The sequence below is a fragment of the Penicillium lagena genome, assembly GCF_028827675.1.
Source record: "Penicillium lagena strain IBT 129212 chromosome Unknown utg000005l_segment0_segment0, whole genome shotgun sequence".
NCBI lineage: Eukaryota > Fungi > Ascomycota > Eurotiomycetes > Eurotiales > Aspergillaceae > Penicillium > Penicillium lagena.
The window spans coordinates 2271400-2284828 of record NW_026623226.1 but is presented as its reverse complement, the minus strand read 5'-3'; the positions used below and the strand labels follow the sequence as shown (position 1 = coordinate 2284828).

The window sequence follows — 13429 nt, the reverse complement described above, 5'->3', positions numbered from 1 at the left end:
GTATCATCAGCATATATAACCTTGTCTTTTGTTGTTCTTCGGTGAAGTGCTATCAAACGTGCCAAAAGACCATATAAGTGGGTTGGTTAGAGACTGAGCCGAAGCGAGTAACGCCCTGCCATGTCAACCACGACTGAGCCGAGACTTATAATGGGAAGAATTGATCAGGGTACAGTGGATCATTGAGGATGTGACTTTATGATAAGAATAATCATCGACAACCGAACTGTCAAAATGATACTTCTGCGAACCAGTCACATGACTAGAGCACGTGATTCGCTCCCCGCGATCCATTGCGGCTCTCTTCCGGTGCCGGGAACTTTTGACTTCATTACCTCTCACTTCACCACCACAAGTCCATCCTGACATCTCTCACGATGGCGACGCAGTCCTACTATGAGCTCTACCGTGGGAGCAGGTAAGCCTTCCACACAAGCTACCCAATCAGGGCAAGATGACCGAGAAACTGAAATGAACCACTTCGACCTAGTCTCGGCCTGTCTCTGACCGACACGCTGGACGACCTCATCAACGAAGGCCGCATCGAGCCCCAGCTCGCCATGAAGATCCTCTCCACTTTTGACCGGGTTGTCACCGAGGTGCTGGCGGAGAAAGTCCGCGCTCGGCTTACCTTCAAGGTACATCACTTCCCTGTCTGCGGCTGGTCTTTATCTCTGGTTGGAATGAAACTGACTGTTTGGTTACTAGGGCCACCTTGACACATACCGATTCTGCGACGACGTCTGGACGTTCCTCATCAAGGATGTGACCTTCAAGCTGGATAATCAGCAAGCCGTACAGGCAGATAAGGTGAAGATTGTGAGCTGCAACAGCAAGCGGCCTGGAGAGGTATGAACGGGAGTTCTTTTTTCGCGAGCAAAGTTATCGGCGTTATTATTCTTCGGATGGTTGCATGGCGTTCTTTTCTATCAGGGGTCTCGTTCTTCAATTTTGAACCCGCCACAGACCGTGACGTTTGAGGGTATTTCAGATCGTGTGTTCTCTGCAAAATTTGTTACAACAGCAAATACCCAAGATTGAGAATCATATAAGTCTCGATATTCGTTAGGTTTCTGTGTAGACTGCTAGTCTTGAGTAATATAGGCAGTGTGGGTTACGCACACTGCCTGGTTTGAAAACCTACCTTTATGCGCAAAGAAGATAGAACGCAACTCCTAATCTCCGGGGAGTCTGAAATGCAAGCAACAGCATTTTCTGTAGTGTCCTGTTAGTTCGAAACCGCAAGCTGAATGGAGGGAAACTCACCGTCGAACAAACCAAGAAAATCATATGCAAAGCAGGCCGGAGGTGGTGGGTTGCCCCCAGATGTGCCGGAGCAATGTCCGAGGGCTACTTTGACCCCTCTTAGACGGCTCTTATGTGCGGAGATAAGTTGGAGAACTTCGGGGTCACACCTTGTGCACTCTGCATTTGTCTGCTTTTTCTCTTAATCTACCATACCAGCCAAGATGAACTTTTATCCACCCCCCGAGGTGATTACTGCAGGAATCTACTACAACATCCCTTCTTCGCTTCGACGCCAGGAATCTACAGAGTGGGCCCAAGGATTTCCACACAAGTTGGAGGGTGTCTTTCTCGAGGGACCAGTAGTCAACCAACAAGGCGATGTTTTTGTTGTCGACATACCATTCGGTCGCATCCTGAAGATCGACTCGGACAAAAAAGTCGAGACGTGCGCTGAGTGGGACGGTGAGCCTAATGGCCTGGCAATAATGCATGACGGAAGAATCGTCGTGGCAGATTATAAAGAAGTGAGTAGGTTCTAAAGATGGCAAGTTGGACACATTGTTGACTTGATTCAGGGACTGCTTTTATTTGACCCAGCGGATAATAGTGTCGTTCCGTACTTGACTCGACGGAATCTTGAGCGATTCAAAGGGGTCAATGACCTGATTGTTGACTCTAAAGGCAACATCTACTTTACAGATCAAGGTAGGACCGGAATGACCGATCCAACTGGAAAGGTTTACCGATATACCACGGATAAAAAGCTGGACTGTCTTGTGGACAATGGCCCCTCGCCGAATGGACTTGTACTGTCAGTGGATGAGAAGACGTTGTATGTGGCGATGACTCGGGCAAATCAAGTCTGGCAGCTTCCGCTCCATGAGGATGGAACAACAACCAAAGTTGGGGTGTTTTTCCAGGGCTTTGGGTCCGTGGGACCAGATGGTTTAACAATCGACCAGCAAGGAAACTTGTTTGTCTGTGTACCCGGGCTGGGAAGAGTGTTCGTTGTTGACAGATATGGAATCCCCTTGAAAAGCATCCAAAGTCCTCTTCCGAACGCATTTATCACCAACTGCACATTTGGTGGACAGGGAAACCAAGAATTGTTTATGACGGACAGCGTCAATGGGGCAATTCTCAAGGTGGATTGGCACTGTCCGGGTGCACAGTCATTTATCCCAAAGTCTAGATAGTTCTTTTTCGGAATTTTCTTCAGCCATATGCCAATGGTTTATTACATTATTATTGATATAGGCCCAGTCTGATTCACTCAAATCCTGTCCACCTTACAGCAGCCCATTGAGGCTATCCTGCCCCTTATCGCTCAGCTGTAGTGCCTTATCGCTCAACTGTGAACGCGAACTCCCATCTTTCTTCCCTCCCCCAGCTTGGTCGCAATGACTACCTCTAGTAACCCCATCTGATGTGACCCCAGCATGCCAAGGACGCTGCCCTGGTTGGTCGGCCAGAATGACACTGGCAGGGTGAAGCAAGAGTCGACGCCGCGGAAGCGCATCAAAGCGGAGCCGGCTCCGGATCATGATCAGACTCCCAAGAACCCACCATCTTCGCCGGACAAGAGGAACTTTCTCAGGTCATGTAGGGTGAACCAAGGAATTTTTACTCATCGTGAGCTGATACCATTCTCTTCCGCAGCTCAAACCCCACCTACGTCTCCAATCAAGCGATGCCCGTCCGAGGAGTGCGTTCGCAGCCCCGCATGCGTTCCGATTTTAGACAATCGACTAACGAGAAATGCAGATTCTTGATCGAAGGCCTAGATAAAGATGACGCTTGGATTATGGTCGAAGATGAATTCTATGCCGTCGCACAGACATTCACTCAACACTTACATTACGCGGAATACGTTCGGCGGACGAAGGAAGCCAAGGCCCGGAACGCGGCAAGTTTAGGGGAATTGGACAGACCCACGGATGGCCGAACAGCTATACCAAAGAATGTCCAACGAAAGCATGAAGCCGAAAAGCTTGCAGCACGTCAGAAGTCTGGGCTGGGGCAAGTTTTAGGAGGGAATGCCGAGGAGCACGAGGATACCGAAGATGAGATGTGGGCTGGGACTCATCTCCATGACCTGTTGACTAGCCCGAGAAAGGCACGCTCGCTGGCCGGCGTGCAGACCATTAAGTCTGCTACCAGAGCAGCTGCAGGCTACGGAAAAGCGGCTGCATTTACCAGCAGTCAGGCGCGGGTTACTAGTGGTGAAGAACCTCCTTCGTCGTCGATGGCTCCAGAGGTCCAGCGAATGGACGTGGATGAGGAGACGGCCTCGGATGAGGATGATGATCTTGACCTTGAGGTTACCACCGCTCCTGCACCGGTGAGACGGCAGCCCGGCAATCAGTCCGGGCCAGTTCCTAGCAGCGGGTCTACAGACAAACCCAGATCAGCCGAAAGGCCAACCGCATCCTCCTCGAAATCTAAAAGACAATCATTTGCTCGTCCTAGTCAGGGACCAGCAGTGAACGTGCCAAAGTCGAGAATGCAAATGTTATTTGACGACCTCGATGAGCTACCAGCGCCATCTCGGCAAAGAGCCTCTGTATCTGACAGGAAAGGTGAACATATTCCCTCAGAAGGAGTGCCAGTGGGGACCAACAACCCCAAAGCCAAAAAAACACGCTATAACGAGGTTCCAACCTTCTTGGTGTGATTATCCAAAGCAAACTGAGGAAGCCCTAGTAGTGTGGCCACCGTACTAACCAGACATGACTCCGGCACGATCGGCCGGTCACGGAGGACATCTTATATTCCACGGTTGCCACTTCAATTCGGCCAAGACCAACGAGACGGCTTCATGCACTCTCGGATGCTGGCGGAGACAGCTTTATGCTCATCCTTCGGACGTGTTGTTGAATTCTCTCCTTCGCTGAGAGCGGACACTCGACGGTTTCGACAGTGCCATTCTTCTCCGGCTCCTCCGGCGTCGGCTCGCGGCTGACTCGAGACGTCAGGGTGCTGTGACAGATTGGTCAGACTCGGTCGCTCCAGGAGTTTATGCGTGGGCGATAAGACTGACTCGGCATCGGAGAAGAAGGCAGGCAATTCTTCCTTTCTGAAGTTGGTGGGAGGGCCCTGCATGCAGTTCCATGAGCATGGATTCCTCGAATTGGAACACTGTAGTCAACTCACGATTTCAAGCACCCTCTGCTTAGGTGTGAATGGTGACTTAATGCACCGGATGATCTGACGGAAACACTCCATTCTTGACTTTTTTTTCCCTGCTTCGATCTGTGGAAACACACACACAGGGGACTCTTTGACGTTTATGAAGCGACGGAACGATGCTGATGCAAGTCGAGGTATCTGGGTATCTTGGAACAATGAAAAGCAATAAAGACAAGCAATGCTCCGGTGTGAAACAACTGCTATAACAACGAGAGACAGGAGGATTAAACGAGGGACTGGGGACGATAACGCCTAAAAAAGAAACGGAACGAAAGGAAACTCTGCAGATGCGCTATGACATTGATACGTCGGTGAGAAATCAAAAGAAGATGCAGGCCGGGGTACATATAATAAGCGTACGAAGTAAGTTACATACGGGGCAGCCGCTCCATCTGCAGTATGCAAATCCATGCTGATCCCGGCCTTGTCAGGGACGGATGGATCCTCCGATCAACGGGATTGCCCATCCTGTGGCATGGAACGATGACAGGCTCGGCAAGATCAAAGCAAGTCCTAGCCGCTGTTCTCCCTTTCCTGGGGACTAGTGTGTGACACATTCCAGTGTCTCGTTCGCTGCCCTGGCCACGCTTGTTCCCCTGGCAGCCCAAAAGTTTCTTTTTTTTTTGGTTTCCCTTTCATGTACAGCATCATCTGCAGAAAGTCCGGCACAATACGCCGCCCATTGTTACTGGCAGCAGGTGGCGAGCAAGTCGTCATAGGCCTGCGCCCTGCAGGGAAGGAAAATGGCCACTGCACTCAAAGGACATCAGTGGAGAAAGAAAGTGGAGAGCGGACAACAACCTTTGCACCGAAGGGGCAAACAGGGGAAACGCGAAATTTCGGCCTCGCGTGCTGCTGAAAGATCCCCATCGCGCATTCTTCGCCGTCCCTTGAGCAGTTCAGACTCGGAACTCGGCGCGCTTTTAAGGTTTTGGTCTAGTGTTTCCCCAGTGCAGACTGAAAACACGCCCGGATGCTGGATCGGGTATGCACATGAACATACCGCGAGGGCCTGGCGCGGTGCCTGACCGTGACTATTTCCTCCTGTTCTTACATTTAAATTCAGGTGGCTTGTGTGCCGGTTCTTCCGTTCTTTGTCTTGACCGGGGTTTGTCTTCGTATTTCGGCTGGCGCATTTCTGTAATCTCGATAATGAACGCGCGGTCGATCCCCATCACCGGGCCTGCACCCTGCATGGATCGATCATGGCTTCGTCACTGGCAGGGGTGATCTTGGATAGGCTACAACACAGTATGTAATACTCATTCTGGAATGAGCTGTACAGTTTATCTACTGTTTTGGGGGGGTCACGATGCACTGGACACGCATGAAAACAAACACTAAGGCTTCCAAGGTTGCTACATATGTACTCGCAAGAAGGAAATGTACTCAAATTCCTCGACACATGGCATGAACACCCCCCCGTCCAATTCTTAATGCCCAATCTAGACCCAGTCCAGTCCAGCCGAGGATGCGGCTAAGCTCCATTTCATCGCTTTTTGGTTCTCCTGTTGTGCAACCCAGCTCTGGCCCGGCAAAACGCCACCTTAATATAACTGAAAATACGAGACAACAGGAAAGCAGAGAAAGCCCTTGCGCCAGTATCTCGGAGTGGATTTTCGTTGGTTGTTATTTTGGTTGTTCATCCCTTGCGTCGGAGTAATGCTCCGAGGTCCTTGGCGCCCTCCTGCCCTGCTCGGCTGCAGGTACAGCCAGTGTCTCTAGTACGCATTCCAGACAAAGGGGATACATACATAAAGGGCAGGTGGGTTTTTGTGTGTTGGGACTATTATTCTGTTTCTCTTTCTCAAGTGATGCTATTATTATATCTTTAGTAGGTAAATGGAACCGTGCCCTAACTAAGCTCCGGGCATCTAGCTAGTACTTCACAAAGGAAGAAGATTTGTCAACCTAGAGCCAATCGAAAGCTCGATCCACAGTAGAAACCAGACCATTTACAGGTTTTGAACATTAGGCGATACCCTTCTCGTCCGATCTCGGGACCTGTCACCAAGCCTCTGTTCTCTCGAGGTACTCGTGAGTGGACGACCGGCATGCGGTGGAGTCCTCGCAACGCAAGGCCTGAGATTAGCGCATATCGTGTATTATTAAGTAACACAACCGTAATAAAAGGTGCTTGACTTGGCTTGTGGCTTGCATTCTTGATGCTCATCGAAACTTCCACGGGCCGGCCTTGGCGGGCCGCTAAGATCCATTCCACTCATTGAACTAAAGATCAGCTGGTTGACACTGTCTACACTTATGGTGTTTCCTAAGTGACTGGGTGGTTTGGAATTAGAAGATAAGAAGGGAATTCGTGTATTTTCTTGTTGTTTAGCGTTGTTTTGTCGAGGAATTCAGGTTCTTAGATCCGAGACAGACCAAATATCCTGAGTGGACGAGCAGATATATACTTGGAAAGGATATCGTGATTTGATGGTTTGATATATATTGAGCCTAGACAAATCCCTCACTTGGCTCTACATAGATTGAGTATCTCAAAAACAAAATCACACGCCCATATCTATTTCGGGTAATTCTTAATATGGTGGCTCTTCAGCTTCACAAACTGCTCGAACCCAAATCGGCTGAGAGTTACACCTCGGCCTGAGTTCTTCCAGCCGGTCCAAGCCAGGTCCTGTCGAATAAAGATGTTAGAATAATTCATGCTTGCAGGATGCCTGAAACTCACCGGAGCAGGATAATCAGCGCGGTTGACAAACACAGTGCCCGCCTCGACCCGCTCGATCAGCTTCTCCGCCGTAGCAACATCCTTCGTCCAAAGACTAGCTGTCAGACCGAACTCGCTGTCATTCATCAGCCGAATAGCCTCGTCATCACCCGATACCTTCATGACAGGAATGACCGGGCCAAATGTCTCCTCCGTCATAACGAGCATGTCGTGGTTCACACCTGTGAGCAGAGTGGGCTTGACATAGTTTCCATTGGGCGGGAAGTTCTCAAATGTCTCGTTAGCAGGCGTCTCATCCTTTGCGCCCTTCTTGACTGCATCCTCAATGTGTGCCAGGATCATCTCCCTGGCGCGTTTGGAGATAACAGGTCCAATCTGAGTCTTGGGATCAGAGGGTTCGCCAACGCGATACTTGCTCAGCACGTTCTTGACCTCCGCCACGAAGCCATCGTAGACCTTCTCGTGAACGTACACGCGCTCGAGTGCGCAGCAGCTCTGTCCGCTGTTAAAGATCGCGCCGTCGACAATCTCCTCCGCTGCCCAGGCCACGTCCACATCGTCCCGCACGTACGCTGGGTCCTTGCCGCCCAGCTCAAGACCCACGTTCACAATCCGGTCGGCGGCTGCTTTTTGCACTGCCAGACCACCGGCCACCGAGCCGGTGAAGCAGATGTGGTTCACTAGCGGAGAGCGGACGAGTGTCTCAAGTAGGGTCAGGGACCCGCAGTGGAAGTACTGGATCACATCCTTGGGAAGACCGGCCTCGTAGAAGGCGGAGGCGACCTGCTCAACGATGGTCGGGGTCTGGGGCGAGGGTTTCAGAATGACCGCGTTTCCTGCCAGGATCGCAGGGATCAAGCTGTTGACCAGAATGAGGTAGGGGTACTAAAAATGAAGGCCCATCCGCCTTAGTTGGGGTCTTGAAGTGATAGAAACCCAAAAAAAAAACTCACGTTCCACGCAAAGATAATCAGCGCCACACCCACCGGCTGGCGTTTGATATACCGTCGAAACCCCTTTTCTTCCTCGCCAGGGACAACGCCTTCCTCACCGAGCACCGACGAACTAATGCGGTTCAGGTAGTGGCTGCGCTTGATGGCCGTTGCGATTTCCACGCCGGTATATGCGATAGGCCGGCCCATTTGCTCGGTGACTTCGCGAGCGAGCTCATCCTTCTTCTTCTCTAGGATCGCCAATGCGCGCGACACGATCTGCTGCCTCTGTTCCAGGGTGGTGGACTGCGAGAACGATCGGAAGGCGGCCTGAGCGGTCTCGGGGATGCGAGTCAAGTCGTCCGACGAGATGCCCGTGCGAGTGAGGATTGGGGCATTTGTGGCGGGGGAGATGGTCGTGATGGTTTCGAGAGACATGGTGGGATGGTGGTGTTGAACCTAGGGAGTGTTGGAGAAGAGACACGGTGAGGGGCAACTACGCCGCCTCTCTTATCTGTTTATCGGGTTCTATCTTATCGCACCAAAATGACATCGTTTACTTGTTCGTTTCCTAGTTATTCTCCCTTAGGGGGAAGAACCCTTCATAGGTCTCTCACCAGCCGTGCGCCAGCCCAGGCATACAAGTAGTTGTGCTGATACCAATTGACAAAGGTCGTCCGGCCTGCAATCCGCGGATATGTGGCCCAAGACCCGCCAAGGACGACATAATGCTTTCCGTCAAAGAAATCCGCTGCAAAAAGAAAAAACAGTGAGCAAGCAGTTGAAACTCTAGGGATCGAGAGATCACTTACAAGAATAACCCGGGTAGATCTCCATGGGCTTGAATCCTTCATGCGGCGTCAACGGCGAACTCGTCCATTCCCAGACGCCGCCTAATTCACCCTGGCCGGCGAGTCGATCGCCCTGTGCGGTAACTGGGGTCGGGTGCCAGTGGCGGAACCCAACGTTGCAGTCGTTGAGGTTCAAGAATACGGGCAGACCACTCTGAGATGGTGGTTTGTGACCGTTTGTCGACGACCCATTGATTCCGTTGCTGCGGATACGATTAGTTATTCTCTCTCGTCCGAAATAGAAGTGCACTGGACCAACCTTGTGGGACAAGAATCTCTGCCATTAAGCCGGGCAGAGTACTGATAGATACTCTTGACCTCGTCAAGGGTAGGGATGCGACACTTGGTCCATTCGGCATAGCCGGCCAGCTCATCATAGGAAGCCATCAACGGCCAATCCTCGGCAAGCTTCAGAGGGACGGGCCCAAACACGGTCCGAATGGCATATTTATCCAAAAATTCGTCCGTGGCTGAACCGTTGCCGTTCTGTGAGAGGCCACCATTCTGAGAAATTTGAGTCCAGGAGGCTGGCCGTGTTTGAATCTGGCTAGTCTGCAAGTACTTTGCATATTCGCCGTTGGTGACCGGACGGGCTTGAGCCTCGAAAGAGTGCACCGCCACTGTCCTCTGGGGCTTTTCATTATCCCAGCCGAAAGAGCTCCGGGGCAGTACGTTCTCGTTCGAGTCGTCCAGGCCAATAGCCAGTTGTTGCTCCGGAATAGTGAACCACCCATTGGGTTTTGCGTTGGTCTTTGCTTGCTGGGCTAGGTGCGCGAAGTCAGGCCGTTCCACACCCACCGGAGGCAGCACTTTGTCGCTCTGGAGTAGCATGTACAGGAAGGTCTCTAGGTGCATCGCTTCATGCTCGAGACTAATCCAGAGCGCTTCGGCAAGAGCCCGGTCTGTGATGGGTCCCCGATTGATCAGTCTCCGGACGCGGCTGCGGACGCGTTCCTGGTAGTCTAAGATCTCGTCTAGCGGCGGCCACTCGTCTGGCGTCTCACTGTGGGCATGACACTGGTTGGGGTCATCCACATCGGGGTCAATGCCACGTTCAAAAATCCGGCGATACGAGCTGGGTTCCGTCGGCTTGTCTCCCAACACTCGCGTGAGGTGAATATCTAGTGTGGTTAGTGTGGAGATGCGGGGATCATCAATTGTCAGGACAAACCACAAAAGGTCGGAATATGGCCCAGATAGAAAATCAGTGAGTTGCGGAGCTTGATAGGCTTGGACCAAAGCTCCTCACGAGGAATCATGGTCTTGGTGACGATATCCCAGGTGGTCCAGAGAGCCTGGAAGTCCGTGGCCTTCGGGACGGAATGGGCGGCATATTGGGCAGGGTCGGTGGGAAGAGGATGGCCGGAGGGCGACAGCAGATGGAGATCTAGCAGGGACGCGGTGAGCATAGTGGGAGGGAGAGGAGGGAGAGGAGGGAGAGGGAGAGAGAGAGGGAGAGGGAGACAGAAAAAAAAGAGTGAGGCAGTGAGTGAGTGTATGTGATAGGAACATCCGGAGAAGGTAGAGACGGTGACGTAAACACGTACGGTAAGTGTCGGCGTCATTGCCAAACTCGGCCTGAGAAATCAACGCAGCCTCCCGCCACAAAGTATCCCGTTCCCTGCGATTGTACTTGACGGACTCTTCAAAGTGCAGCTTCTCGCCTTTACTAATGGCCCGGTCATTGATCACTACGTCCACCTTGGGCGAGTAGTATGCGTGGTGTCGGCCGCCAGGCACATCGTACGCAGTGACAATCTCCCACTCGTCGGCCTTGAACGCCTCGAACCCCAGAACGCGGTTCGCGTGGACCAACCCATTCTCATAGAAGGCATGGGTAACGCCCTCGGAGTCATTGTACGCCTTAAACACCCGCTCCGGGTCTTGGCATGCGTCCAATCCGATGATCATCAAGTCCGAGGGACTCAATGATTTCGCAAAGCCAGCGAGGAATTCCGCGGCAGTGGAGCGGCTGAAGTTGCCGATGGAGGACCCAATGGACATGACCACGGTCGGCCTCGTCCGATTCTCCGCATTCCTCAGCCAGACGAGGCCATCGTCGTACGTGCCATGAAGACCATGTAGTCCCACATACGCGAACCCCTCTGGATTGATCTCGGAAAAGGTCCGCTTCAGTTCATCCAGAGAGAGATCCAACGCGTAGTAGTCCACCGACTTCTTCGTGCGCTCGCACTCCCGGAGCAAGATCGAGATCTTGCGCAGGTTTCTAGAGAAAACGTGTTAGAAAGTCCGCGACGGCATCAACGCTCTACGACGCATAATCCAAACTGCGGATGCAGAGTGCAAGAACAACAGACCCACTACCAAGCTCCACCACCTGGGCATTCTCCGGAATCCGTTCGACGATGCGCTTCGCGTTGGCAGTTAACACCTCGATCTCCGTGTTGGTCAGGTAGTATTCGTCCAGGTACGTGATCTTCTCGAACAGCTTGAGCCCCTTGGCATCGTACAGCAGCAGCGTGGGAAACGAGCGCGGAGTCCCCGCGGGAGGATCGATTCGATTGAGAATCTCGTCCACGAGCGAGAAGTCCATGTCGCTCTGGTGGATGTCCACGATCTCGACAGCGTCATGGCCGGTGCAAACGGCCGATGGTGACATCTTGATTGCAAGAAATGTAATGCGAGCAAGTAGAAAGAGAAGACCGACCAGACGAAACCAAAAACAATTGGTAGACAGCAAGGGGGTATTATGTTGTGCAGAAAGACCCAGTCTCTGTCGACTGGTCTAGAATAATGAGCAATTGGGGTAGGAGCCAGGGAGCCAGGAAGCCAGGGAACCAGTGAAACCACAGCAGAGACTACACGAGCGTTGACGTGAGGGCCCGAAATCCAGGGCAATCAAGTTTATTATACCTGCACGCCCTCCCAACACCTTCTGTCGCGCGAGATCACCCCTCCGTCATCCTGTTTGCCACGTTTGCAACGTTTGCAACCGGATTGAGCCCCGCAAGTCTAGAGCAAGGCCGGCGCGGGTTTACTTCGATCAGATTGGACTGCGCAAGGCCGGCCATCCCGTGCATGCCGTCTGACGTCGCGCGGTTCCCACTCGTGCTGGCGTTCTACGCGGCCAGACAATGAAGATGTGGAGATCCCGGGCCGGATGGAGCCCCAGATGGCGGTCATAGCGCAGTTTGCCGTGTTTGATGGAGTTTGTCGTGTTTGGTGGGATGCGCGGTTTTGTTCCTCCAGTGCCCCACAATCGAACGATCCATGACGATCGCGGCAGTGTGTTCGAGAGTGCGTCGATGAGGAACCCGGACCAAGACCTTGTCTGTCTGTGGATGTGGCATTTCTTTGAGCGGTCGCCCTCGGCTGGCAACCATGTCTTGCATCGGAGTTGCGCCCAAAGGCATAAATAGCCCTTAGTCCGCTGCTTCATCGATGATCGGATCACAGTATGTTGTCGAATCTTATCCGCTGCATGCGCGGAAGCAAGAAGGACTCCGATGTCGCCCGACTCCTGTCGGTGATCAAATGCCTCTCGAATGAGAGAGCGACACTGCAACATGATCTCTTCGAAGCCGTCGAGACGGTCACCTCGCTCAAGGCCCAACTGGCAGAATACGATCTCCTGGTGGCACATCTGCAATCTCGGACCCACGTGTTTACCCCTCCAACGCCAGACATGGATGAAAAGCCACTTGAGATTCAGACCAGTATTAAAGCAAGCGCAGGCACCTGGATCGCTGACATCTGGCTCTCCTCCGACAACGAGTCAGGACCCCTCGCAGAAGCAGAACGACAATGGCATGATGGATACCCCGAATTCGCGATGGACATTGTCTCCCGTGCAATATGCACCGATCCATTCCTCCCCCCAGTCGAAGAGATCCGCTGCCGCATCTTCGTGGCCGCACTCCTACACTCTGTGGGACGATACGAAGAATCCAACAAGCGCGTGGACTTTGCCCTCCAGATGCTCTCGCGCCACTACCTCTTCGACAGCTCACACACCCGCGACTTCACCGGCATGGCGCATTACATCCGTGGACGGAATCTACTGACCCTGAAAGCATTCACCGAGGCTTACTGGTCGCTCGCCCGCGCGCTGTGCACGCCTGGGTATCACACCAAGACTCGCCACTACCAGCGGAAAGCGATCGAAGATTTTACTCGCGAAGAGGCCGTGGATGGACACAGTGTCTCTTCCAAGGCATCTATTCGTCCCCTGCTTGGATCGGCTGACAGCAGAAGCTCACTCTGTCTAGTTTCCTCTGACCTCTTCTGGCGGACCTCGCTTGACCACACCATGGAAACAACCGTTTTCAATGTGCGAGAACCAGCGTGCTCTTCGGTTCGATCGATCGATGAAATGATTTTTGCTGATTCTACTACAGTTTTGTCCGTATCTGATGAAGAGAAATAGTGGGAGCTTGACGGCAAGTTCGATTTTCTAACGTCTTTGCAGGAGATCCAGTTGTTCGTTCTTGATTCTAGTCCGCTCGTGTATTACCAGTGAAAGATAGATTGCAATCTTTTCCTTTGTTTGTTGCTGA

General features: G+C 52.4%; 7 protein-coding genes across 7 annotated transcripts; 4 read left to right on the top strand and 3 right to left on the bottom strand.

Annotated features, from left to right (window-relative positions):
* Positions 1-377: 377 nt before the first annotated feature.
* N7510_007641 (transcription initiation factor IIA subunit gamma) lies at positions 378-855 on the top strand (the record flags this gene model as incomplete). Its single annotated transcript, XM_056979566.1, has 3 exons — positions 378-418; positions 491-638; positions 709-855. The coding sequence occupies 3 exons, from the start codon at positions 378-380 to the stop codon at positions 853-855; spliced, it is 336 nt and encodes a 111-aa protein (XP_056832609.1).
* Positions 856-1469: 614 nt separating this feature from the next.
* Positions 1470-2444, top strand: N7510_007640 (SMP-30/gluconolactonase/LRE family protein; the record flags this gene model as incomplete). Its single annotated transcript, XM_056979565.1, has 2 exons — positions 1470-1710; positions 1846-2444. The coding sequence occupies 2 exons, from the start codon at positions 1470-1472 to the stop codon at positions 2442-2444; spliced, it is 840 nt and encodes a 279-aa protein (XP_056832608.1).
* Positions 2445-2687: 243 nt separating this feature from the next.
* Positions 2688-3922, top strand: N7510_007639 (uncharacterized protein; the record flags this gene model as incomplete). Its single annotated transcript, XM_056979564.1, has 2 exons — positions 2688-2953; positions 3013-3922. The coding sequence occupies 2 exons, from the start codon at positions 2688-2690 to the stop codon at positions 3920-3922; spliced, it is 1176 nt and encodes a 391-aa protein (XP_056832607.1).
* Positions 3923-4035: 113 nt separating this feature from the next.
* N7510_007638 (uncharacterized protein) lies at positions 4036-4350 on the bottom strand (the record flags this gene model as incomplete). The annotated part of the gene is made up of 1 exon (XM_056979563.1): positions 4036-4350. One exon carries the CDS (start codon positions 4348-4350, stop codon positions 4036-4038), a length of 315 nt encoding a protein of 104 aa, XP_056832606.1.
* A 2611-nt stretch (positions 4351-6961) lies between these two features.
* Positions 6962-8499, bottom strand: N7510_007637 (aldehyde dehydrogenase family protein; the record flags this gene model as incomplete). Its single annotated transcript, XM_056979562.1, has 2 exons — positions 6962-8014; positions 8083-8499. 2 exons carry the CDS (start codon positions 8497-8499, stop codon positions 6962-6964), a joined length of 1470 nt encoding a protein of 489 aa, XP_056832605.1.
* Positions 8500-9131: 632 nt separating this feature from the next.
* On the bottom strand, positions 9132-11532 carry N7510_007636 (DUF323 domain protein; the record flags this gene model as incomplete). The annotated part of the gene is made up of 6 exons (XM_056979561.1): positions 9132-10006; positions 10087-10299; positions 10460-10694; positions 10755-10929; positions 10978-11139; positions 11189-11532. 6 exons carry the CDS (start codon positions 11530-11532, stop codon positions 9132-9134), a joined length of 2004 nt encoding a protein of 667 aa, XP_056832604.1.
* Positions 11533-12330: 798 nt separating this feature from the next.
* N7510_007635 (uncharacterized protein) lies at positions 12331-13299 on the top strand (the record flags this gene model as incomplete). Its single annotated transcript, XM_056979560.1, has 1 exon — positions 12331-13299. One exon carries the CDS (start codon positions 12331-12333, stop codon positions 13297-13299), a length of 969 nt encoding a protein of 322 aa, XP_056832603.1.
* Between the last annotated feature and the right edge of the window lie 130 nt (positions 13300-13429).